General features: G+C 37.2%; 1 protein-coding gene across 2 annotated transcripts in view; it reads right to left on the bottom strand.

The window, feature by feature from the left end:
• Window positions 1–26,274, bottom strand: part of drd (drop dead) — a 124,462-nt gene that overhangs the window by 6,629 nt on the left and 91,559 nt on the right. For both annotated transcript variants that reach the window (XM_073974860.1, XM_073974861.1), the window contains exons 5-8: window positions 15,004–15,212; window positions 14,838–14,911; window positions 14,516–14,700; window positions 14,267–14,427 (exon numbers count right to left, since the gene is read on the bottom strand). In XM_073974860.1, the coding sequence (XP_073830961.1) occupies window positions 14,267–14,427; window positions 14,516–14,700; window positions 14,838–14,911; window positions 15,004–15,212 (629 nt within the window). The remainder of the gene's footprint in view (window positions 1–14,266; window positions 14,428–14,515; window positions 14,701–14,837; window positions 14,912–15,003; window positions 15,213–26,274) is intronic.

Here is a 26,274-nt window from a genome sequence, read left to right as displayed (position 1 = left end):
CACATGGGCGGCGCAGTATAGAAGAGAGTTGAATATTAGGGTCGATGGTAGCAGAATTCCGACCACAAACTGCCCCAAAATTCTGGGGCTCACATTCGACACCACTTTTACGTCGTCCGCGCATGCCACAGCTATCTGCGATAAACTGAAATGTAGGAACAAGGTGCTCAAGAGAAGGGGCAAAGGCAAGGATGCCAGCAAATGGGAATCGTGCAGACCGATCTGGCTTTTGTTTCACCCGTAGCAAAGACTTTTGCGCCTTTAATCCTCCCCAGGGTCAGTAATAGCTATCCCGCTGCACAGCACGACAACAGCTCTGCATGTCATCTCCACACATATTAATCGAGAACTCAACCAGTGTAACACGTGCGATAGGACAGTGTTAGAGGTACTCGACTTATCAAAAGCTTTTGATACTGTCAAGCACTCCTCCTCCTACCACGTTTGAAACGTTGGATAATCATTTATATGTGTGGACGCCAGTCGTGGAATTCAGGAACATGAAGTAAAAGCCACGTAGAGTGAAACAGGGAGTTACCCAAGTTAGGGTTATATCTTCGGAACCGTTTAACCCCTACCTCTACTTATTCCGCCCCCTTCAGGTCATCATTGAGGTCGTAACGTATGCGAATGATTTTACCATCTTGACGGTACCTTCCCTGATGTCATTTGTTAAAGGTTGAACTCCTATTTGAGCGTTCGTACCCCCTTTTCCACGTGAGGAATATGCAGATATCCTCCAATAAATCTACGGCCATTCAATAGATTCTCGGGGTCACATTTGACAGCATGTTCACGTCGTCCGCGAATGTCACAGCTATCTGCCGCCAGCGAGATTGGTCGGTCTATGTGGTCCGCGAATATACATAAGTGCAACGTATCGTATCTTCATGAACAAAGATTTGCCGTATACAAATGTTAATGTAATTTGTATATTAATTTTTATTAAATAGTCATTTTGATTACATGAATGATTTGAACTATGTAATACGGTTTTAATTATTACATCGTTGGTTTGAAAATATTTTCGAACATCGATTTTACTCCATAAATCAAACGAATGTTTTTTTATGGAACAACCTTGACCGACTCCTAACAACCAACTACCATGTACGAGTCAGTATGTATTTCGGTTACACTTAACTTTCTGACAAGTTGTTAAAATCAATTGATTTTTTTTTCTAATACTGTTACTGACTTAACATTACACTGCTCTCTTTAAAATAAACCTGAAACACTGATCGTTTTCGTGGGTAGCGGTAATATTGAAAATGATTAATTGATTGTATGAATGAATATTTTAGGTGCTAACAGTAATTGGCACTTGAATTGAGGCACATATGTATTTCAATGAAAATATTTTTTTTCAGAATTCTTTTATTGAATAATTTTTTGTGTGGAAAAAATATTTAATACTGAATTTTTATCAATTTAAATTTATAGCTTTTAAAATATTTGCAATTGTATGGCCTGCTGCCGTGCTTTACATACATATAACAACAACAATAATAATTGTAAAATACTATTTGAAAACAATTTAAACGAGTTTTTTTTTGTTTGCATGCAATAACATAGAAACGGCTAATAAACGTGATGTTTTACGAACGTGATGTCGAACTCAATCAAGTATGGCTGGGATAGGAATATATTAATTGCAGCTTAGGGCAATTTCCTCAATGATTAATGACCTATTAATGCCTTACTGTGTTAAAGAAATGAAACTAAAACTTGAGACATCGATAATTTGATATCTTGAAATCGTTTTTGATATTTATTGGTGGTGTCAATTTTAAAAATTTATTGCACCGACGTAGCCAGGGGGAGGACCGCCCCCACCCCCCTAAATGGTATTTTTTTAGACATTTTTTGTATATTTTACTCACAAAACATCAAATTTTGTTCGTTTCAATCTATTCAATCCAATATGGAGCACACTATTATGATATACCAGCAAAAATTTGGGAGTCACACGAGCCGAATAACCCAATACCAAGCAATGTAAAAACATGGTACCTTTTGCATTATCAGTAGGCTGAAAAAACCAACACCTAATGTTTTCAAGCGTGACACACTGTATACACACGCTTTTGTTGGAACAAGAATATCTATTTTTGTTCCAACAACTTATTTGTTGTTTTCAAGCATTGCAATGGCAAATTCAAAAATACCATCGTTTGCTCCAAACATACAACAAAAACAACTTGCGAGCCTCCTCAATATTGTAAAAATCATTGACAATAACTATATTATGAACTATCATAATCTAGAATTTTTACAAAAACTATTGTCAGCCCAGAAAACCTGTTACTGAAATTTTTGATTTGATCGTATATAATTCTCATATACACTTTCCGCATAACTTTGGTATAAATGTCACGTATTTTATTATGAGCATTGACAAACACAACACAACACATGGCCAGGTTTTGCCAGGTCAAACTAAAAATACAACAAACAACTCCATTGTGCTCATCCTCCAAGCACCTACACCAACATATGGAATACCATAAAATCACAGCAAATATGAAAAGAAAACACAAATTACGACCAAAAACACATAAGAAGAACGAGAAAGCAGAAACAAATAAAAACAAGTAAGAACGGCGTTAAGTTCGGCCGGGCCAAACTTGTTATACCCTCCACCACAAGTTGTATTGAAGTAAAATGGAATAATTAGTTTCCTTTCGTGTATGAAGAAGACTTAATACTAAATTTCAGCAATTTCGGTAAAACAATGTGAGGCACCATTCTATGGGGGCTATTTCAAAACGTCGATCAATACCGACAAATTTCTGACGGAAAGTTTTTAGGCTCAAAGAAGACAAAATACCAAATTTCTTATATTTCGGTAAGAGAATGTGGCTAAAACTAAAAAAATACCGAAAATCAAGAAGTAAGCTTCTATGGGGATATAGGAAGACGTGGACCTATACTGATAATACTCTTCTGGAATATTTTATAACTCTTCGAAGACGAAATAACGAATTTCAGCCATTTCGGTGGGATATTGACGTCACAATCCTCAGTATTGCGAAAATCGGCAGGTACCGTTCTAGGGGGGCTATATCGAAACGTGGACCGAAACGTGGATACCGACGAATTTTAGTCAGAAATGGGGCAATATGAAAGCGTGGACTTGTACAGACATATTTCTGGCGAACAGTTTTATATCACATTGAAGACTGAATACCAAATTTCAGCCATTTTGGTAGAATATTGAAGACACAACCTTTAAAATACGAAAAATCGGGAGGTAATTTTCCATGGGGACCTATACCGAAAATTTAAAGGGGAAGTTTGAGTACCCCCAACGAAGTCTAAATACCAAATTTCAGCCATTTCGGTGGAATATTGAGGCCACAACGTTCAAAATACCGAAAATCGGGAGGTACCGTTCTATGGGGGCTATATGAAGTCATGGACCGATACCGACAAAGTTCTGGGGGAAAGTTTTATACCACCAACGTAGACTAAGTACCAAATTTCTGCCATTTCGGTGTGATAATGAAGCTAAAACCTTCAAAATACCGAAAATCGGGAGGTACCGTTCTATGGGGGTTATATGAAGGTGTCGACCGATACCGACAAAATTCTGGGGGAAAGTTTTATAGCCTTAAAGAAGACTACGTACCAAATTTCAGCCATTTTGGTAGGATAATGAAGCTAAAACCTTCAAAATACCGAAAATCGGGAGGTACCGTTATATGGGGGCTATATGAAGGTGTGGACCGATATATCCCATTTTCAATACCAACCATCCTGCAAGTAATAACAACTTCTCTATCTTTAAAATTGCGAGCTGTATCTTGATTTCAACAGACAGACGGACGGACAGACGGACATGGTCAAATCGACATAGAATTTTATGCTGATCAATAATATATATATACTTTATAGGGTCTCCGACGAGGGAGGGTTTAACAAGAATCTCATGGTGTACATACAAAACAAAAGAACAAAGATAAGAGGATTTCATACAAACAAAACTCACCAAAATTGTTTTTTTGTTCACCATGGCATCGAATACCGAGAGAAGAGAATAAAATTGTCGAAGAAAAGAGAATAATATTGTCCTGCAGACAAAAACTATTGTTGGATATGACAAAAACTATGGCTGTAATTAACAAAAACGGTTGTTGGAATCACAATACTACATGTGGAATCTAGCAATATCTTTACAATACATATTTTGCTCTTCGAATATTGTTGGATCAATCATATTTTTTTCTCTGCGTGAATAGCTACAAATTTAAAGCACTGCAAGTTTCAAGGAAATCTGGTAAAAGATGCAGATAGCTTGCTGAGTTTATGGAAAAAATCACTCTTCAAAACTGTATCTAATAGAAGTGATGAAAATTATACCACAGAACCAATTCCAGAAGATGGTATACGTCCCAAAACCGGCCGAAGAAAACTAAGGCCACAGGCCACGACCAGTAGTGCGATTCTAAAATATTTTTTTTCGGTAATTAACGATATTATTCGGTAAGTTAGGGGCCAATAAAAAGCAGTCGTAAAGTTCTACCGATAGCAATAGTGTTGTCAACTTTTATTTGAACTTTTCATTGATAATTCTGCGTTTTAATGTTACCGATTTTTGTCGGTAACTCAAAAAATGAATTAGAGAGTCCCTCTACAGATACAACACTAAACTAGAGTTAACACATCAGCTATAAAAATGCCGCTGATAACCCAAAGGATCGGAAGGGTTAACAAATCATGCTTGTAGAATACACGGCACACAACATAAGTGGTTATTGATTTTTATTATCGTAGCCAGGGCTAGGTGGCCCAGGGGAATTATGGCTGATTGTTGCGCATGAACACTCTCGGCTCTAAATGTTGTCCCTTGCAATATTTTTTAAACTTCAAGTTCCAAGATGTCCTGTCTTTTTGCGTAAATGCAGCATAAGAGCTGTTATAGAATTGTTTTCAAATTCCATCTCACAAAATATTCCTCACATTCACATAAAGTCAGGGCTGTTTTGGATCAATTTAAAATTTTTAACGCTAATAGTCCTTGTGTTATCTTTTAAAGCTACATATTTTTTTCTTGCGAAACTACACCAGGTCTGTGTTGAAGAATATCCACACACACCATCGTTTAACTCAACACAAAAGCTCAGTATGTTTACGGTTTCATCCAGTTTATGCCCACTTTTCGTATCACAGAGAAGTGACATAGTAGCAGTAACCATATTCTGAGACAAATAGAATATTTTAAAAATGCAAGATTTATATTGTTGTTGCAACAATATATATATTGTGACACAAAATATATGGTTAAAGCAACACTATACATTTTTACATCCTCAGTCTTAAGGCTAACGAAGGTATGTATATACACTTTCATAAGACCAAAATGTGTCTCATAGAAATATTCATTTTAGATCCCAAGCATGTTTGGACAAATTAGTTTCAGACAATTTTGAGCGGATTTAGCCATCTGTCTGTCCGGCTGGCTGGTGCGCACGATAATTCTCAAACGAATGAACCGATTTGGTTCAAATTTTGCGCATCGTAATATTTTGTCCAGGTACCTCCCCCACAAAAGATCAAAACTTTTCGCCAAAATGGTGCGCTCTATACTCTTGAAGGCAATGACCGACATCGTAATATATACTATTATATATCGTGACGAAGGGGATGGAAAATACCAAGGAACGGTCCTGACCGGCTTTAACATGGCAAAGCCCTCTTTCATCTCATGTGGACTCTGACCTCCCGGGGTGTCACCTGGGGATCTACCTTTAACAGTCGTTAAAGGTAGTGAGCTAACATGTGCCGTGCCTTCATCCATAAGAACGTTAAAAACTTAGGTTTTGGGCGTCGGGTTAGTAACCCTCCCCTAGAAAAAACAGTCTACCATGAAAAAACGAAATAAAAGAAAAACAAATCCCTCTAAAGTTGACGACCCCCGCAAACGTTTAAGGACCATGATCTGCGAATCTGCACCTGGAATGTTCGCACTCTTTATAGAGAAGGTGCAGTTTACGCATTGGCAGATGTACTTGAAAAGTACAAGGCCGACATTACTGCCACACAGGAAATACGATGGGTTGGGAAAAGCGTCACAACAACACCTAAAGGTGACGCACTATATTGTTACGGAATTAGGTTCAACTAATTTCCGTGTAGACGTAGTTTTATTCCCCAGTACGATTTGTACCAAATAGAACAGGGTTCGTTTCAGATTACGTTTCTACAATGCTTTATTTACTTTATTACACTTATTCGGAACCGACTTTGCTTACTAAGCACAAAGCTTGTCTCTAGTTAGCACGCAGCTATTCTTTAACCGATCTGTTCAGTTCAACGCTTAAAACACAACTAACTCTCGTTGCTGATTCCGCCTGTATTTATCTCAAAATCCCCTTGTTCAAGAATTCTCCAGAACACATCCGGCAAACCTCGAATCTGTGCAACGAACACACAGACGCACATTCGCATTAAGCGAACAACCACATTCACATACATGGGCGAAGATCAATACAAGTGGACAAGCACACTAATGACGTAATTACAAAAACAAACAAAGCACAACGAAACAAATACAAGAAATGGCAAACTAAACGATAATTGCATGATTATAGCTAAACAATTGAAAACACAAGCACATTAATAAACGGTAAAGTAAGAACTAGAATGATGAAGAGAATTCTACATGGTAGTTGTTGTTGCTTAAATAAAGTAACTGCGTAATAAAACTTTACGGTACATTCAAATTTTTAAATTAACGGAAATTAAACTAAATTAACTTAAACCTATCAGAGACATTCGTAACAGTATTATAGCTGCCCTGACACAAAGCATGAGTTTGCCTGCGGATTTGTAATTGGTCGGGGGTTAAAACATTTGGTCTCCAGCTTCACACCAGTGAATAAAAGACTTGCTACAATATAGATAAAAGCAAAATTCTTCAACATTAGCTTTATCTGCGCTCATGCTCCAACCGAAGACAAAGACGAACCGACCAAATATATATTCAATGAGCGCTTAGAAGAAACATATAACCATTGTCTTGCCCATGAAAAATTAAATTATTAAAATTATTCTAGGCGATTTTAATGCCAAAACTTGAAAGGAGAATATCTTTGGCCCAACAGTCGGGAAATTCAGTCTCCACAGTGAAACATCTGACAATGGTATGAAGCTGATAGACTTTGCAGCTGCAAAAAACATGGTAGTTAGCAGTACCAGATTTAATCATCTCGATATTCATAAGGGCAACTGGCTGTCTCCGGATCAGAAAACAAGAAATCAAATTGATCACGTTGTGATAAATGGGAGACATTAATCGAGCGTGTTGGATGTTCGAACATAGACTCGGACCTCTACCTTGTTGCAGCAAAGGTACGTACACGGTTAAACGTAGCGAATAAAGTACGAACAGACACAACGCGAATGTTAGACATCGGTAAGCTGCAATCACAACAGATAACCACAGCATATTCCACTCAACTGGCCCAATTGCTTAATCAAAGTACTTCTCGTTCCGATAACATATCGGCACAATGGCAAAGTATTGTCCATTCCACGCAAACAGCCGCAAAATCCATACTTGGATACCAGAGACCACCACCGAGGAATCCATGGTATGACCAGGAGTGTCGTGCTGCTACCGAAGAGCAAAATGCGGCATATAGGGCTACTCTACAATTAGTAGCAACGCGTAGCGTACGAGAGAGGTATCGGGAGAAAAAGAGAGAAATGCACCTGGAATGTTCGCACTCTTTATAGAGAAGGTGCAGTTTACGCATTGGCAGATGTACTTGAAAAGTACAAGGCCGACATTACTGCCACACAGGAAATACGATGGGTTGGGAAAAGCGTCACAACAACACCTAAAGGTGACGCACTATATTGTTACGGAATTAGGTTCAACTAATTTCCGTGTAGACGTAGTTTTATTCCCCAGTACGATTTGTACCAAATAGAACAGGGTTCGTTTCAGATTACGTTTCTACAATGCTTTATTTACTTTATTACACTTATTCGGAACCGACTTTGCTTACTAAGCACACAGCTTGTCTCTAGTTAGCACGCAGCTATTCTTTAACCGATCTGTTCAGTTCAACGCTTAAAACACAACTAACTCTCGTTGCTGATTCCGCCTGTATTTATCTCAAAATCCCCTTGTTCAAGAATTCTCCAGAACACATCCGGCAAACCTCGAATCTGTGCAACGAACACACAGACGCACATTCGCATTAAGCGAACAACCACATTCACATACATGGGCGAAGATCAATACAAGTGGACAAGCACACTAATGACGTAATTACAAAAACAAACAAAGCACAACGAAACAAATACAAGAAATGGCAAACTAAACGATAATTGCATGATTATAGCTAAACAATTGAAAACACAAGCACATTAATAAACGGTAAAGTAAGAACTAGAATGATGAAGAGAATTCTACATGGTAGTTGTTGTTGCTTAAATAAAGTAACTGCGTAATAAAACTTTACGGTACATTCAAATTTTTAAATTAACGGAAATTAAACTAAATTAACTTAAACCTATCAGAGACATTCGTAACAGTATTATAGCTGCCCTGACACAAAGCATGAGTTTGCCTGCGGATTTGTAATTGGTCGGGGGTTAAAACATTTGGTCTCCAGCTTCACACCAGTGAATAAAAGACTTGCTACAATATAGATAAAAGCAAAATTCTTCAACATTAGCTTTATCTGCGCTCATGCTCCAACCGAAGACAAAGACGAACCGACCAAATATATATTCAATGAGCGCTTAGAAGAAACATATAACCATTGTCTTGCCCATGAAAAATTAAATTATTAAAATTATTCTAGGCGATTTTAATGCCAAAACTTGAAAGGAGAATATCTTTGGCCCAACAGTCGGGAAATTCAGTCTCCACAGTGAAACATCTGACAATGGTATGAAGCTGATAGACTTTGCAGCTGCAAAAAACATGGTAGTTAGCAGTACCAGATTTAATCATCTCGATATTCATAAGGGCAACTGGCTGTCTCCGGATCAGAAAACAAGAAATCAAATTGATCACGTTGTGATAAATGGGAGACATTAATCGAGCGTGTTGGATGTTCGAACATAGACTCGGACCTCTACCTTGTTGCAGCAAAGGTACGTACACGGTTAAACGTAGCGAATAAAGTACGAACAGACACAACGCGAATGTTAGACATCGGTAAGCTGCAATCACAACAGATAACCACAGCATATTCCACTCAACTGGCCCAATTGCTTAATCAAAGTACTTCTCGTTCCGATAACATATCGGCACAATGGCAAAGTATTGTCCATTCCACGCAAACAGCCGCAAAATCCATACTTGGATACCAGAGACCACCACCGAGGAATCCATGGTATGACCAGGAGTGTCGTGCTGCTACCGAAGAGCAAAATGCGGCATATAGGGCTACTCTACAATTAGTAGCAACGCGTAGCGTACGAGAGAGGTATCGGGAGAAAAAGAGAGAAATGGAAAAGCGAGAGTGTGAAAAAATCGAGATGTACAGGAGCCAGAATGAAGTCCGAAAGTTCTTTAAAACATCAAACTGATGGCTTTGGTACAGGCACATCCTCCTGTAGAGACCAGCATGGTAATTTAATTTGGTAACTGATACAGATAGTGTGCTCAGGATATGGAAAGATCATTTTTCCAAACTGTTGGTGTCCAATAGTAGCGAAGACGACGAAGATACCACATATCCAATCCCAGAAGATGGTATTGAATGTATACCGCCCAGCCAAGATGAGGTAAAGTCTGCAATAAACAGGCTAAAGAATAATAAGGCAGCAGGAGTCGATGGCTTACCAGCCGAGCTGTTCAAAACCGGAGGCGACACGCTGATAAGGTGTATGCATCAGCTAGTTAGCACCATTTGGCAGAAAGAACGCGTACCCGACGATTGGAACCTGAGTATCCTGTGTCCCGTCCACAAGAAAGGAAACAAGACTGTATGCTCTAACTATAGAGGCATAAGCCTTCTCCCTATTGCTTATAAGATAGTGTCAGGGATATTATGCGAACGACTAAAGCCCATGGTCAATAAAATAATTGGACCATTGACCAGATATTTACCCTGCGGCAAATCCTGGAGAAGACCTAAGAGATGCAGGTCGACACCTACCACTTTTTGTCGATTATAAGGCAGCCTTTGACAGCCCCCTATGCCCAAAGGTATTCCATGCCATGTCTGAATTTGGTATCCCCGCAAAGCTCATTCGACTTTGTAAGATGACATTAACTGATACTAGGTCCTCAGTTAAAAAAGGAAAGAACCTCTCCGAACAATTCAGTACCAAAAGAGGTTTCAGATAAGGAGACAGCCTTTCGTGTGACCTATTCAACATTTTGCTGGAAAAGGTAATGCGAGATGCAAATGTGAAAAGAAATGACACAATTTACACCAACAGCCACATGTTACTTGCTTATGCTGATGACATTGACATCATGGGACGATCAGTAAAGGAAGTAACTAATAGGAGGTCGAAGGAGAATCAGCGAAAGTGGGTCTGGCAGTAAACGGCGAAAAGACACAGTTGATGGTGTCGACGCGCAATGCGTCCATAGAGCTAGGACAAACAGTGGAAGTTGGTTCCTATAATTTTGAGGTAGTAAAAGACTTTTTCTACCTCGACACCGCACAACAAACAACATCAGTTGTGAAATAAAGAGAAGAATTGTATCGACCAATAGATGCTACTTTGGCTTAAGTAAGCAGTTCAAAAACAAGGCCACATCTCGTCAAACAAAAACAACGCTTTACAAAACACTAATACTACCTTTGCTAATGTATGGTTCTGAAGCATGGGTACTTGCGCAAGCAGATAAGGCAGTGCTTGGTGTGTTTGAGCGAAAAGTTCTTGACGGTGAATATCGACGTCGTATGAACCACGAGCTGTATCTGCTATACAACGACATCACTATAGTTAAACGTATCGAGATGCGACGATTGCTTTGACTAGGCCATATCATAAGACAGAGCGATGATGAACCCGCTAAAAAGGCGTTTAAATACGGGCCACATTGCGGTTCACGTAGAACTGGCTGGCCAAGGCTTCGATTGAGCGAACAAGTGGAAAAAGAAATAGAATGACGCGGTATTCCAAAAAGCAAAGCAACAAACAGAGAATTGGAGATCTTTTCTTAGTTCGGCTTATGGAACAAATGTTCTGTAATGGGCCAGCTAAGTAATAAGTAATAAATCGTAATATACGGACTACATCGGTCCACTCTATCGGGTATCTCCCACACAAAATTCGGATAAAGTGAAGTTTAAGAGCTCCTCTCGTATCGTTTTGAATTTTTTTGCGGGCCCTGTTACGACGGTTCTGTTTTTCCAGAGATAATGACCCAAAAGCCCCCAAAAAGCCTGCCGGTAACTAAACTGGGTAGTACGTAGGATAACACTGTGCAACATTTTTAAGATGATCTTGTGCAAACAATTCGAACTCAGGATTTTCTGAAAGTACAGACCCAAACGACAAGAAACCCTAGTTGGGTTTTGTTGTGTCAGATCCAGCACGGAATTTATGGCCCCATCTGAACATGGCTAAATATTGAGTTTTTAAAGAAATTCGGGGCTATATCTCTGAAACCAAAGCGAATCTTCTTCTGACCTCTGAAGCAAATTTGCAGATAAGGACAAGAATAAAATATTTGGAGACATAATGAACTCGAGAAACTACATTTATTGCCTCAAATTTCAAAATATATGCAAAAATTCCACAATTTTTATACATTTCGCACCGTATCTCCAAAACCGTTAATTTTTTCTGAATATTTTCTTTTGGAAAAATATTTCCTGGAATGTAATGCACAACTCTTCAGAACATGTCATTGTTGTAAAATGCCGTTGTTTTCAGTACATTTTTATGCCCTCAGCCTTTAGGCTAAAGAGGGTATTTACACTTTGATACGACCAAAAATGTGCCTCATCGAAATAATGGTTTTAGACCCCAAGTATGTTTGTACGATATCCGTTTCAGACAATTTTGAGTTGATCTAACAATGTCCGTCCGTCTGTCTGTCTGTCTGGCAGGCTGGTGCGCACGATAACTCTCGAACAGATTAATCGATTCGGTTCAAATTTTGGGTATCGAAATATTTTGTCCAGATTCGATTTAAGTTCGAAGATGGGCCATATAGGTCCACCCCTTCAGGTACCTCCCCCACAAATGTTCAAAAATTATCGCAAATCTTGTGCGCACGATAACTCTTGTAGGGAATAACCGATTTGGTCTATACTTTGCGCATCGTGTAATTTCTACACAAACTTATATGAGGTTCCAATATGGACTCAATCGGTCCACTCCTGCGGGTACCTCCCACACAAAATTTTGGAAAAGTTCAGTTTAGGACCTGGTCTCGAATCGATTTTTGTTTACGCAAGTTGTATTCGCTGTCCTCTATACGACGCTGTAAGTTTCACTAGGGGCAAGTCCATACTTCCTGAGAAAATAGCCTGAAAGTTACAAAAAACACTATGACACCGTGTGTAGTGGTTGGAGCGCAAGATAACTCTCGAACTGATCTGCCGATTCGGTCCAAAATTTGGCTTTCGTAATATTTTGTCCAAACTTAGTTCAAGTCCAAAGATGGATTATATCGGTCCACTCCTTCCGGTACCTCCCCCACAAAAGTTCGAAATTGTTCGGAAAATTTGTGCGTACGACAACTCTTGAAGGGAGTAACCGATTTGGTCCATACTTTGCACATTATGAAATTTCTACCAGACTTAGATCAGGTTCCAATATGGACTCAATCGGTAAACTCCTTCGAGTACCTCCCACACAAAATTTCGGAAAAGTTCAGTTTAGGACCTGCTCTCGAATCGCCTTGGTTTTTGTTGTAACATCTTGTATTCACTGTCCCCTATACGAAGGTACACGTTTCCTCAGGGGCAAGTCCATACTTCCTGAAAAAATAGCCTGAAAGTTGAAAAACAAACCCTATGACACCATGTTTATGGGTGGAAGCGCCAGATAATTCTCGAACGGAAATGCCGATTCCGGCCAAAATTTGGTCTTCGTAATATTGTTTCCAAACTTACTTTAAGTTTGTAGATAAGCCATATCGGTCCACTCCTTCAGGTACCTACCCCACAAAAGTTCGAAAATATTCGGAAAAATTGTGCGCACGATAACTCTTGATGGGAGTGACCGATTTGGACCACATTCTCATAATATCTACCAGATATAAATCAGGTTCGAATATGGACTATATTTGTCCACTCCATCCCGTACTTCCCACACAAAATTTTGCATAAGTTCACTATAAGACCTGCTATTGAATCACTTTGATTTTTGTTGAAGCAACTTACATTCGCTGCCTCAATTACGATGGTAAAAGTTGTTTCAGGGGCAAGTCCATACTTCTTGGGAAAACAGCCCGATGGGTGTAAAAACCCCCTATGGCACCCCCATGGTCTATGTCGGTTCATTTCTTTAAATACCTTTTCCGCAAAATTTTTGAACTTTAATACTAATCAACATTTTTGTCGGTTCATACGACCAAAATTTTGAAACCCCCTAAATACATAAGTTTTTTGTGAAAAAAGTGTTTCAATTTGCACAGGCTGAGGGTATATCTCTGTCGGCAAAGCCGACTGATACTTTTTTACTTGTTTAACGACGATTTAATAAAAATGGCAAAAATGTGGTGAAATCCGAAATGCGAGAATAAACTGTTGGTGTAAACTGTGTTTGAAATACGTGTTGTAAAAGATATGATGCAAAATACCGCTGAAACAACATGAAGTAAGCATTTTAGAGTTTCAGAACGTTATAAAGAATTGTTGAGAACTTTATTTGAAAGATTTTTGCAAAAGGTTACTTGGTTAAACTCCCAATAGTTTAGCCGATACTGAGCAGAATTTCAGCAATTATGTAAAATTTTCTATATTTTATAGATATTGATGCCCTAGATGGAGTTTTTCTTATGTGGTTTTTTCAAAGGATAAGTTCTACTAGTTTAGGGCTACCATATTGCTAAAGACCGCAAGGTCAAATTCCTATTCGTTTCTGAGATAAAGGCCTGATAAATGCAAAAAAGTGTAGATTTAGCCCGGTTTAGATGAGGCCATAAAACCCGAACTGGATCTGACAGGACAAAACCCTACTAGGGTTTTTGCAGTCTAAATAAGTACTTTAAAAAAATGCATACTAGAAGTTGTTTGCATTTTCAGTGTTACATAGTGTAATAGCAAATGTTCTTAATTTTATATTTCATATTTATTTGGTCCCAAAAAATATCAGATTATGTACTTACCGAATAAAACGATTGATGTACTCATTTTTCAGTTTGATGTTTTGACCCTTATTCAATCGTCCAAAGAAAGAATAAGCCGTCAACATGCCACTGAATAGTAAGAAGGGATCTGTATATAGGGAAGCTGCTCGACCAACAACTGTCCAAGGTTGTCCCAAAGACTGGAAATATTAAAAAAAAAATATTTTTAAAAATTTGATTTTTAATTTGTTCATAATAAAAAACTGCTTTTTCAATTCAAATTCTTACCTCTGCCATTTCGGTACGATTGTCATATGGATTGAAAAAGATGGCCATAGATTTGTGAGAGAACAACAACATGACAGCATTTAATAGACGTAAACCATGTACAGCTTGAATATCATCGGGGGAGGAAGAGGTGTTAAAGAGCCAACGTAGATTTTTGACTAATGAAAATGCTACCAACCAATCATCTATTAAAAAAGACGACAAGATAATTAAAATTTAAATGAACATAATAAAAATATACAAATTTCAACATTATGTTTTAAAAACAACTATAAAAAACAAGTTAACAGCCACAAAATCAGTATCTCTAATTATTACTTACTTGGTTTTTTCTTGCTACAGACATCATAGACGGTTGACAGTATTGTTATCGATAGAATTATTGTAAAGAAACGCCTACAAATAAAATGAAAATATTGCAATTATTGTTTATTGTTGACGGTCGTAATTTCCGCTTATTTTCTCAATTTTTTTTTAGTTCTACTTACACAGCCCATGTGGTACCACTATCCCATGGTTTATTCTCCTTGACTTGACACATTTGTGGTTCGACACGAACTTTAAATGACACCCCAGTTGATTCGGTAACATTATTCAAATATTCTTTGACGGTATATTCAACATCTTTGTGTGAGCACGATGATGGCACACAAATACCCCAATTTATCAAAAAGAAACGTGGTACACGGTGACCAGGCTGTAAATGTAAAGAAGATGGGAGAAAAATTAGCATTTATTTTAGAGAATAGTATTTAATATTTTTTTTATTTAAATTCTTTTCTATAGTTTTTTCTAACTAACAGAACGCTAGAAGTACCTAAAAGTGAACAAGTAAGAACGGCGTTAAGTTCGGCCGGGCCGAACTTTTTATAACCTCCAACACGAACTGTATTAAAGTAAATAACAACAATTAGCTATCGAGCACTAAATAAAAAATGTCAGCCATTTCGGTGGGATATTGGAGCAAAAACCTTAAAATACTGAAAATTGGGAGGTACCGTTCTATTGGGTGTTATATGAAGACCCATGGGCGTAGCCAAGAATGCTTTTTTGTAGTTCTATTGGGGACAAATGCTTGATTTTTCGTAATATTTATAATTATACCCTACACCACACTGTGGTGTATGTCTTTGTGCATTTGTATGTAACATACAAAAATGAACGAAATTGACCCATAGTTCCTTTTGTGGATATACATTAGAGTTGGGTAATCTAGTTCCTTGTACTAGTTCCAAAACGTATGAGTAACATCATAAAATGTAACGTATGATATTAAGTATACACAGTTTGTTCATAGAAAAAATGTGGGCCATTGGAACTGCGAAGTGAACTAGATAGTTCCATATAGTTCCTTTGGCACAACTCTAATATACATATAATCACTTTATGAGTCGATTTATGCATGTCCGTCCATCCGTCTGTCCATGTATTTTTGTTCGCAACGTACAGGTCGCATTTTTATCCAATTCAGCTGAAAATTTGGGACTACAATTTTTTTAGCCATAGGAAGAACGCTATTGCTTTTGGCGAAAATCGGTTCAGATTTGGATATAGCTCCCATATATATTTTCAGCCGATTTGACGTATTTGCTGCATCAAACACACTATATACGTCCGATTTTGATGAAATTTGGGATGTCTGACTGAATTCGGTCAAGAAATAAATGTGCCAAATTATATGGAAATCAGTTTAGATTTGGATATAGCTCCCATATATTTTTTCGGTCGATTTCGCGTATTTGCTGCAACATACACGCTATATAAGTCCGATTTTAATGAAATGTTGAATGTGTGACTGAATTCGGTGTGGAAATAAGTGTGCCAAATTATATCGAAATCGGTTAAGATTTGGATATAGCTCCATATATGTATATTTTACATATTCAGAGAAGTGTACGGTATCATTTAGTCGGCCCCGCCCGACTTTGATCCTTTCCTTGTTTTTTTTTTTTTTACATACAAATGAACTGTCTTGTAGGATCTAGGGGGGGCAGCTATTCCCTTGCTATTCTTGGCTACGCCCATGTCAGGACCTGAACCTATATCGGCAAATTTCAGGTCGAAAATTTTATATCCCCAACGAAGACTAAATACCGAATACCGAAAATTGGAAGGTCTCGTTTTATGGGGGCTACAATGTGTGTAATTTTTGAGTCATGTTTTATTAACCATATTCTGACTCCACAGTGTGATGGAACACCAAAAATGAGAAGACACGTGGTTATAGGCCTCCAAAGGTTTGAGGCTTTGATGTAAAAAGGGTCATGTAGTCAGGACAATATCTTCCAAACCATTAGGAAATTTGAATTTATCTCAGAGGCAAAGTTGTAGCTCTTGTCTTAAAGAACAAAAATTGTGAACACATATAATCCATCAAACTTCGTCTGCAAGGTCAAATTCGCCATGGTCAAATTTCTATTAAAGTTTTTTCTCAAGTTTTGTTATACAGCTATCAAACCGATCAAATTGCGATTTTTATCCTCTTTTCTCGGTTTCTGCTCCATAGATACTAAACCGTTCAAAATTCAAGAAAACAATCAAACACAATAGTTTAGCAAAGACATCAATAAAAAACTTTCTGGAACCTTTGAAATGTCTACGAACGGTTCTTAATGGTAACAAGTAAGAACGGTGTTAAGTTCGGCCGGGCCGAACTTGTTATACCCTCCACCACGAGTTGTATTGAAATAAAATAGAATGAATAGTTTCCTTTCGTGTATGACTTAATACCAAATTTAAGCAATTTCGGTAAAACAATGTGAGGCACGTCGATCTATACCGACAAATTTCTGACGGAAAGTTTTTAGACTCAAAGTAGACTTAATACCAAATATTTCGGTAAGAGAATGTGGCTAAGACTTAAAAAATACCGCAAATCAAGAAGTAGGCTTCTATAGGGATATAGGAAGACCTGGACCTATACTGATAATACTGTTCTGGAAACGTGGACCTATACCGACGGATTTTAGACGGGAATGGGGGCAATATGAAGGCGTGGACCTGTACAGACATATACCTGGTGAACAGTTTTATATCACAATTTCGGTGGAATATTGACGCCACAACGTTGAAAATACCGAAAATTGGGAGGCGTGGACCTATACCGATAAATGTAAAGGGGAGGATTGAGTACCCCCAACGAAGTTCAATACCAAATTTCAGCTATTTTGGGGTAATATTTAGGCCACAACCTTCAAAATACCGAAAATCGGGAGGTACAGTTCTATGGGGGCTACATGAAGGCGTGGACCTATACCGACAAATTTAGAGGGGGAAGTTTTATACTCCCAAAAAAGGTTATATACCAAATTTCAGGCATTTGGATGGAATATTGAGGCCACAACCTTCAAAACACCGAAAATCGGGAGGTACCGTTCTATGGGGGCTGCATGTAGGCGTGGACCGATACCGACAAAATTCTGTGAGGAAATTGTATACCCCCCACGATGGCTAAGTACCAAATTTCAGCTATTTCGGTGGGATAATGAAGCTAAAACCATCAAAATACCGAAAATCGGGAGGTACCGTTCTATGGGGGCTATATGAAGGCGTTGACCGATACCGACAAAATTCTGGGCTAAAGTTTTATACATCCAACGATAACTAAATACTAAATTTCAGCCATTTTGGCGGGACAATGAAGCTAAAATCTCCATAATACCGAATATCGGGAGGTACCGTTCTATGGGGGCTATATGAATGCGTGGACTTATACCAACAAATTTCAGGTGAAAAGTTTTATACACCCAACGATAACTAAATACCAAATTTCAGCCATTTAAATAAAAATACCGAAAATTGGGAGGTACCGTTCTATGGGGGCTATATCAAAACGTGGACCGATATATCCCATTTTCAATACCAACCATCCTGCAAGTAATAAAAACTTCTGTACCAAATATTGACTCTCTATCTTTAAAATTGCGAGCTGTATCTTGATTTCAACAGACAGACGGACGGACAGACGGACATGGTTAAATCGACATAGAATTTTATGCTGATCAATAATATATATACTTTATGGGGTCTCCGACGAATATTTCGATATGTTACAAACGGAATGACAAATTTAATTATACCCTCCATAAGGTGGAGGGTATAAAAATAGCAAAAATCTTTTTAAAATACCCAATTTGTATACTCTTATCTCCGACCCTCGTCCAAAGATACGCAACCGCCCAAAAATTAAGGATACAGTCCACTACAAAAATGTACCTTAGATTTCAACAAGCAAGTTTCTAGGACAAATGAAGTTTCTAGGAAATACCAAAATCTAACCATTTTAACCGAAACTCGGGAGGTACCGAATGAAGCCTATATGAAGGCGTGGGCGTATACCGGCAAATTTCAGATGGAAAGTTGTATACCTCCAACGAAGACTAAATAGCAAATATTAACCATTTCGTTGGGATAAAGAGCCACAATCTTCAAAAAAGCGAAAATCGGAAGGTATCGTTCAATGGTTGCTATATGAAGGCGTGGACTTATACCGACAAATTTTAGTTGGAAAGTTTTTTACACCTAACGAATACTAAATACCTAATTTCAGTCATTTCGGTGGGATAATGAGGCTAAAAATCGGGAGGTACCGTTCTGTGGGGACTATATCAAAACGTGGACCGATATATCCCATTTTCAATACCAAACATCCTAGTAGTAATAGAAACTTCTATACCAAATTATAGGGTTCTATCTTTAAAATTGCAAGTAGTATCTTGATTTCAACAGACAGGCGGACGGACAGAATGATTATGGGGATTTCTGAGTGAAATCGGACACTTTTTCAAAGTGAGGTGTTTGATGTCCTTTATTTTTTGCTGTGGTGATGCTGCTCATCAGCAAAACATTTCAGTATATTTTAAGATTCTTTTTTCCCAACGGCTCCAGAGATATCGCGCCTTGAAAAAGTGGAATTCTGGAAAAACTATATGCAAAGAAATACTCACAACTTCTAAAATATTAGTCCAATTTCATATCGTATTTCATATAATTTGTTGTTTTATCAGCTATTTAATAAAAAATATAATAAAAAAATTGCACAGTGGGCTTGGATGCAATTTTCGCGATTGTAAATTTTAAATCAAATTTTAACAATGATTGACTCCTTCGATTTTCTTGATTTTTTTTTTATTAAACTGCGATCAATTACAAAAATTGTATGTCCTATTTGGTAGTGAGATCGAATGATTACTATTTTTTCAATATTTTTTTTAAATTTATTAATAAAGTTTTTCCTATATAGCACTGTGCAAAATATGATATTTTACCAAAAATATAATACGTTGCATTTATTAACATTTGCTTTGTTGTTGTATTTAAAAATGCATCTTAAACATCTTAAAAACTTCTTTATTTAGCGATTTTCCTTCCTCTTTTGTATTTAATGCTCATCTTCTGAAGAAAATATATCTTTAATATTTGGTAGATTATTTGGCTAGGATGCTCAGTCATATAATTCCCGAGCTGTAGTTATTTGATCATTAGTTTGGTTAGTTTATTCTCCGGCTGGTACTAATCCATTGCTAATCTATTTTCAAAATCGAAAAATAATTGCGTTTTTACGATGTTTAAGATAAATTCATAAATAAAACTACAACACAAATGTTAAAAAAATTATTTTTAATTTTTTGGTAAAATAACAAATGTTTCACATTGGTATAAAGGAAAAAATTGTTTTTACAAATTTAAAAAAAAATTAGAAAAAATAGTTATCATTCAAATCCCACTAGCAAATTGGACTTAAACTTTTTGTAATTGATCGCAAATTAATACAAAAAAAAAATGAAGAAAATCGAAGGGGTCAATATTTGTTAAAATTTGATTTTAAATTTAAAATCGCAAAAATTGCATCCAGGCCCACTGTGTAAATTTTTTCTATTTTTTGTTAAATAGCTGATAAAACAACAAAAACGATTTTTTCAAATTGGACCAATATTAAAGAAGTTATGAATATTTCTTAGCATATAATTTTTACAGAATTCGACATTTTCAAGGCGCGATATCTCTGGAGCCGTTGGTAAAAAAAATTCTGAAAATATACTGAAATGATTTGCTGATGAGCAGCATCACCACAGCAAAAAATAAAGGAAATCAAAAACCTAATTTTGAAAAAGTGTACGATTTCACTCAGAAACCCCTATATATACTTTATAGGGTCTCCGACGAATACTTCCGTGTGTTACAAACGGAATGAGAAATTTAATTATACCTCCATATTATGTTGGAGGGTATAAAAAATGATATTGATATTTAGCCACTCCCCCAACATGTATTTTCATTCATATACAGAAAAAAAATTTCAAATATTAGCTTCTTAAATAGATACATTGTTTATTATATTTTATGCTGCATATGACGTGACTGAAATACGGTTGCGTTTTCCAAACAAAAAAAATAAAAATTTATTTCATTTTGTGATGTTTAAAATATTGGCATAACTAATTAACGTATCTATTTTAATTTAATTATCTATTTCGCATCTGTCTAAAAAAAAAAAAAAACGCATTAATATTTGTTTTGAGATCATCATCATAATCAGCATCATCATAATTTTAATGTGTTTCCGACTGGCCAACAACTATTTATGAGTTCACCTTTAAACGCCACTGAGTGCATTGAACCTTTGGATGTCATCGCCGCCGCCTCTGCCATGATTATCGTTATTTCCTTTTTATCGATTAATACGAAATAAAATCATAACAAATATGCTATGATTAATTATGATGAGAAACACCCCATGACGAAGGTATTATTATAGTTTAGTTTTTGTTTTCAAGTTCAAGTTTCAGGTTGAAAACAAATTAACAAATTTTGTATAGGGCTTCCCCCGCAGGTGATTTAGAAACGGAAAGTAAAAATGTGAAGTATATGAATGTTTATGGTTGGTTGCATTTTTTTCATAATTTTTGTAAAGTCGAAAATTAAGCGCTGAGGAAAGAATTCTTTTATTTAATTTGACTTAATATTCTATGGGAGATGCGTCATTTTAGACAATGTAAGCGGATGAAGTTTGAAAGGAGTTCACGTAGCGAACAGGCTGACTTTATAATAAAGATAGTGAATGGCTTGGTGAGAGATGCGTGTTTAAAGGTGAGAGATTTTTAGTTAAGTAGGTATTTTTTATAAAATACTGTCCACTTGAGAATGAAGAACATGTGGTAGGCAGGCTGTCTTCTTGTAGGCGTTCTTTCGAATAAAATGAGATAACACTTTCCCTTGCTAAATGTGGTGTGTTTGAGATAGATTACGGAATGTAATCTATGCTGCAGACTGATAACCATGTGTAGCGAGTTTGGTTGCCACATTTGAGATAACGAAGTGTGTTTATATGACCTCTCCATAAGATTGTATGGCAAATGCAAACGTACACATATGTGCCCTCTCCCTCTCTCTTTTACACACTAGTTTAAGTTAGCTTTAGTCATATTAGGTGGGTATGATAACTTTCCCAGCAATAATTACTCAGTTCCAGCAACCTCTCTCAGTGAAATTTACTCTATCAAGGAAGGAAAATTGCAGCAAGTTATCGAACAACATTTTGCAAAAACTTGCAAGAAAGTCAGCTGTTTCCGATAATGTATGACAAATGTTTTTGTTTCTTTTCATTATCTAAACCAAATGTCACAAAAACATTAATTTTAAAATTGAATTTTAGTTATTTAAAGTGATAATCCTATGCACAATGCTTTAGATTGTAAATTAATTAAAATTGTGAAATTTTCTTGGTCAAAGACGTAAACATTTTAATTTGTTTATATTGAACAGCTGATTACAAGTCAACTGGCCGCACTTGCAAATTTTTACGGGCCAAATTTTAGGTGTATAAGATAACTTTCCCAGCAATAATTACTCAGTCCGTTCCAGCAAACTCTCTCAGTGAATTTTACTCTCTCAGGCAAGAAAAATTGCAGAAAGTTATCGAACAACATTTTGCAAAAACTTGTAAGAAAGTCAGCTGTTTCCCAAAATGTATGAATTTTGTTTTTGTTTCTTTTGATATTTTAAACCAAACGGAACAAAAACATAAATTTTAAAATTGCAGTTTACTTATTAAATGCTTCAATCCTATCCACAACGATTTAGAATCCAAATAAATGTGCAATTGTGAAATTTTCTTGGTCAAAAATGTTAACATTTCGAGTTGTTTACATTGAACAAGTGATTAAAAGTCAGCTGATCAGACTTGCAAATTTTTGCGGGACAAATTTTCCCAGCAAAAATTTGCAAATTCTCAGTCACAGAACTCTACAAAAATCTCTCCAAACTCGCTCTCTTTTACTGGGTAATTTTGTTATCGAACAGCATTCAGTAAAAATTTATATGAATTTGTACAAATGTTTGGGTTATCGTACAGACCTTTTCCCAGCAAAAATTTGCAAGTTCTCAGTCACAGAACTCTACAAAAATCTCTCCAAACTCGCTCTCTTTTACTGAACAATTTTGTTATCGAACAGCAAGCATTCAGTAAAAATTTGTACGAATTTGTACAAATTTTTGGGTGATCGTACACACCTATTGTAATACTTAGTTCTTAAGAATATTTTTTCGATTAAGAAAGAAGTTTTCTCTAGTTTTTAAAGGACCCCAGTTCAACTTCTCCAATTTTTTACTTTTTCTATAGTTTCTATAGAAACGCCCACTTCTCTCCGTTCACATTTAAAAATGACTTACTTATTTTTATATTAGAATATATATTTTTGTGAATATGTATATTTTTCTTTGGAATTGTTTACATTATTATGGGCAGGGAGTGCCCTTATTGATATCAATGGAATTTGAATAATAAATTACGCATCAAACGATTGACTATATTTGCGTATTAATTCGAAATTTATGTGTATTTTATTTAATTTTATAAATATACATGGCATGCATAATATTTGTTTTATTCTTCAGTTGAATATTGACAAGCTAATTAATTTTATTATCTGTGTTTTTATTGGATTATACATTTTTTAATATACGAGAGTTTTGGCCCTGCAAATTTTTAAATGATTTTTGTAGATTTTTAGCGTCCCTATTTTAAAGATGGGAGACGTAGGGTGTAAAAGATACCAAATAACGGTTTTGACTGGATTTAGCATGGCAAAGTCCAGGATTTATCTCGGTGCCTTTTTCCTCTCAAGTGATCTCTCCGTGGTATAACTTGGCGAACTCCCTTTATCATGTGCCGCCCGTTTACGCACAAGAACGATAAAAACTTGACTTGGGCGTCGGGCTAGTAACCAATCCTATAAGAAAAGCAACCTACTATGAGAAAACAAAGAAATAGGAAAACAAACCCCTCTAAAGTTGAAGACCCCCGGAAACGTTTTAAGGACCATTCTCTGCGAATGTGCATCTGAAATGTACGGACCAGAGTAGGTGTAGCTTGCACGCTGGCGGGTTGTTGTTGTTGGAAAGTACAAATCTCAAAATTATAGCCTTACAAGAAGTGTGATGGAAACGGATCGACACACTGTGGGCGAAATTCAAATCTAGCGGGGAAAAATTAATAACTCCTAAACTAATTGAGGTAAGCGGGTAAAATTTGGTACATATGTTACTTATATGTATAGGTATGATTATACTGAGTATGGCGAATATATGTAGATCACCGTTAAAGCATATCGTAGTAGTGTTACCTCAGCATCGGTAGCGGTACCTTCACATTTTCCAACCAAATTGGCTGTATTTTGGTATTTCGGCTTCAAATTACACAAAAAACCTCCGTACCAAAAATATTCGACGTAGATCCACGTTTTGATATAGTGCCCATATATAGGAGATATGGGAATCTTCCGATTTCCAGAATTAAGAAGGTTTTAGCTACATTTTCCAACGGAAATGGCTGTAAATTTGGTTTTCGGGTTTTTAGTAGACAAAACATCTGCACATTAAACATTATCCACTTAGGTTCACGGTTTCGTATATCCCACATACAAATACCCTACTTTAAATTACGTATTTTCATGTAAAAAAGGATTTATGAAATCGGGTGGTACCGTTCTATGGGGGCTATATCAAAACGTGGACTGATATAGCCCATTTGCAATTCCAAACATCCTAGGAGTAATAGAAACTTCTATACCAAATTACAAAGCTCTATCTTAAAAAATTGCGAGCTGTATCTGGATTTCAACAGACGGACGTACGGACAGACGGACATGGTTATATCGACATAGAATTTCACCCTGATCAAAAATATATATACTTTATAGGGTCTCCGATGAATATTTCGTTGTGTTACAAACGGAATGACAAATTTAATTATACCGTCCATATTATGGTGGAGGGTATAAAAAGTATAAAAAGGTAAACCTCGTAGTATGTAATTTAATATTGAAAAAGATTGGCCATTTAAGATCCAGACGGTGCATACCGCCTTAATGCGTAGAATGCGCAACACATGGATGGGACCGCATAATAAGCTGCAGTTCGTCCATCTAAACCATGATCGGATCGTCGCGAAATTTTTTGTGGAAATTTATGGTTGGAGTCTTAGATCGTAAAAAGCCTATTTTGGCAAGGGTCAGATAATATTCATGTTGTTGTTGTAACAGTGTTTGTTATTATGTTTGTATGTTCGTTCTTTTGCTCAATCTGGCTCTGGGTCTATCTCCAGTTCCAGGAAAGTGGCTGCTTCGATGTAACCACAGATCCACTGGAGTTAGATGAGTAGGTTTGACTGGGCAGTTGAAAAGGTGTTTTGTGTCGTGCGGGCTCATGCCACATACTGGGCAGATGTCTTGCACGGCGCGGTCGATTTCCGCCCAATAAGAATTTAGGCGACTGCAATATCCCGAGCGTAGTTGAGCCAAAACTACTCTAGTGTGTCGTGGCAGCTGACGCTCCTCAGCTGCAATAGATGGAGGATGTATTTCGAGGACTTTATTCACACTATAACTGCTTAAGGCCTTGGCAACTGCCGTGTGAATACTATTTAAACCTGCTTAATACGCTTGTTGATCTAGGGGTTCCTTCCTGTATCGTTGGACCTCTCCCTCTAGAGCATGGATATCCTTCCTGATCTGCCTGTATGTGCCGGGCCTACCCACAAGATGATGATTGGGATGGCTAACACGGTAACATCTAAGCAGGTACTGCAACGAAAGCATCTCATTGTGTTGCTTTACTGGAAGAATCTTTGCCTCCTCATGTAGATGGTCCACTGAAGATTTGAGGAGGCACCCTGTTGCTGTTCCCAGGGCGGCATTCTGGCAAGTTTGAATCTTTTTCCAATTCGTATCACGTAATCTCGGGGACCAGACTGGCGCCGCATAGCTTACCACAGACCGACCTATCGCGTTATATGTGGTCAACAAGGTTTCTTTATCTGCACCCCAAGTGCTGCCGGCTAGGGACTTGAGGACCTTGTTCGTACTCTTCAGTTTGTCGCAGATAGCTGTGGCGTGCGCGCACGACGTGAAAGTAGTGTCGAATGTGACCCCTAAAATTTTGGGGCAGTTTGTGGTCGGAATTCTGATACCGTCGACCACGACATTCAATTCTCTTCCAAACTGAGCTGTACATGTGGTGAACAGAGTGACTGTTGATTTTGTGGCTGAAACCTGCATATTCCTCGAATGGAAATAGGTGGTAAGATCGGTTAAATAGTTGTTCAGTCTCTCACAGATGTCATCAGGATAGGTACCCGACGCCAGGAACGTGCAATCATCCGCATCTCGATGCCGTCTGGAGGGGGCGGACTACTGGAGAGGTAGAGGTTAAACAGTTCCGGAGATATCACCCCACCTTGGGAAACTCCCTGTTTCACTCTA

Source organism: Musca autumnalis, unplaced genomic scaffold (genome assembly GCF_047663935.1).
Source record: "Musca autumnalis isolate F117 unplaced genomic scaffold, ASM4766393v1 scaffold_3, whole genome shotgun sequence".
Classification (NCBI taxonomy): Eukaryota; Metazoa; Arthropoda; class Insecta; order Diptera; family Muscidae; genus Musca; species Musca autumnalis.
Note: the sequence above shows the minus strand (reverse complement) of the source record. Positions and strands in the feature narration are given on the sequence as shown.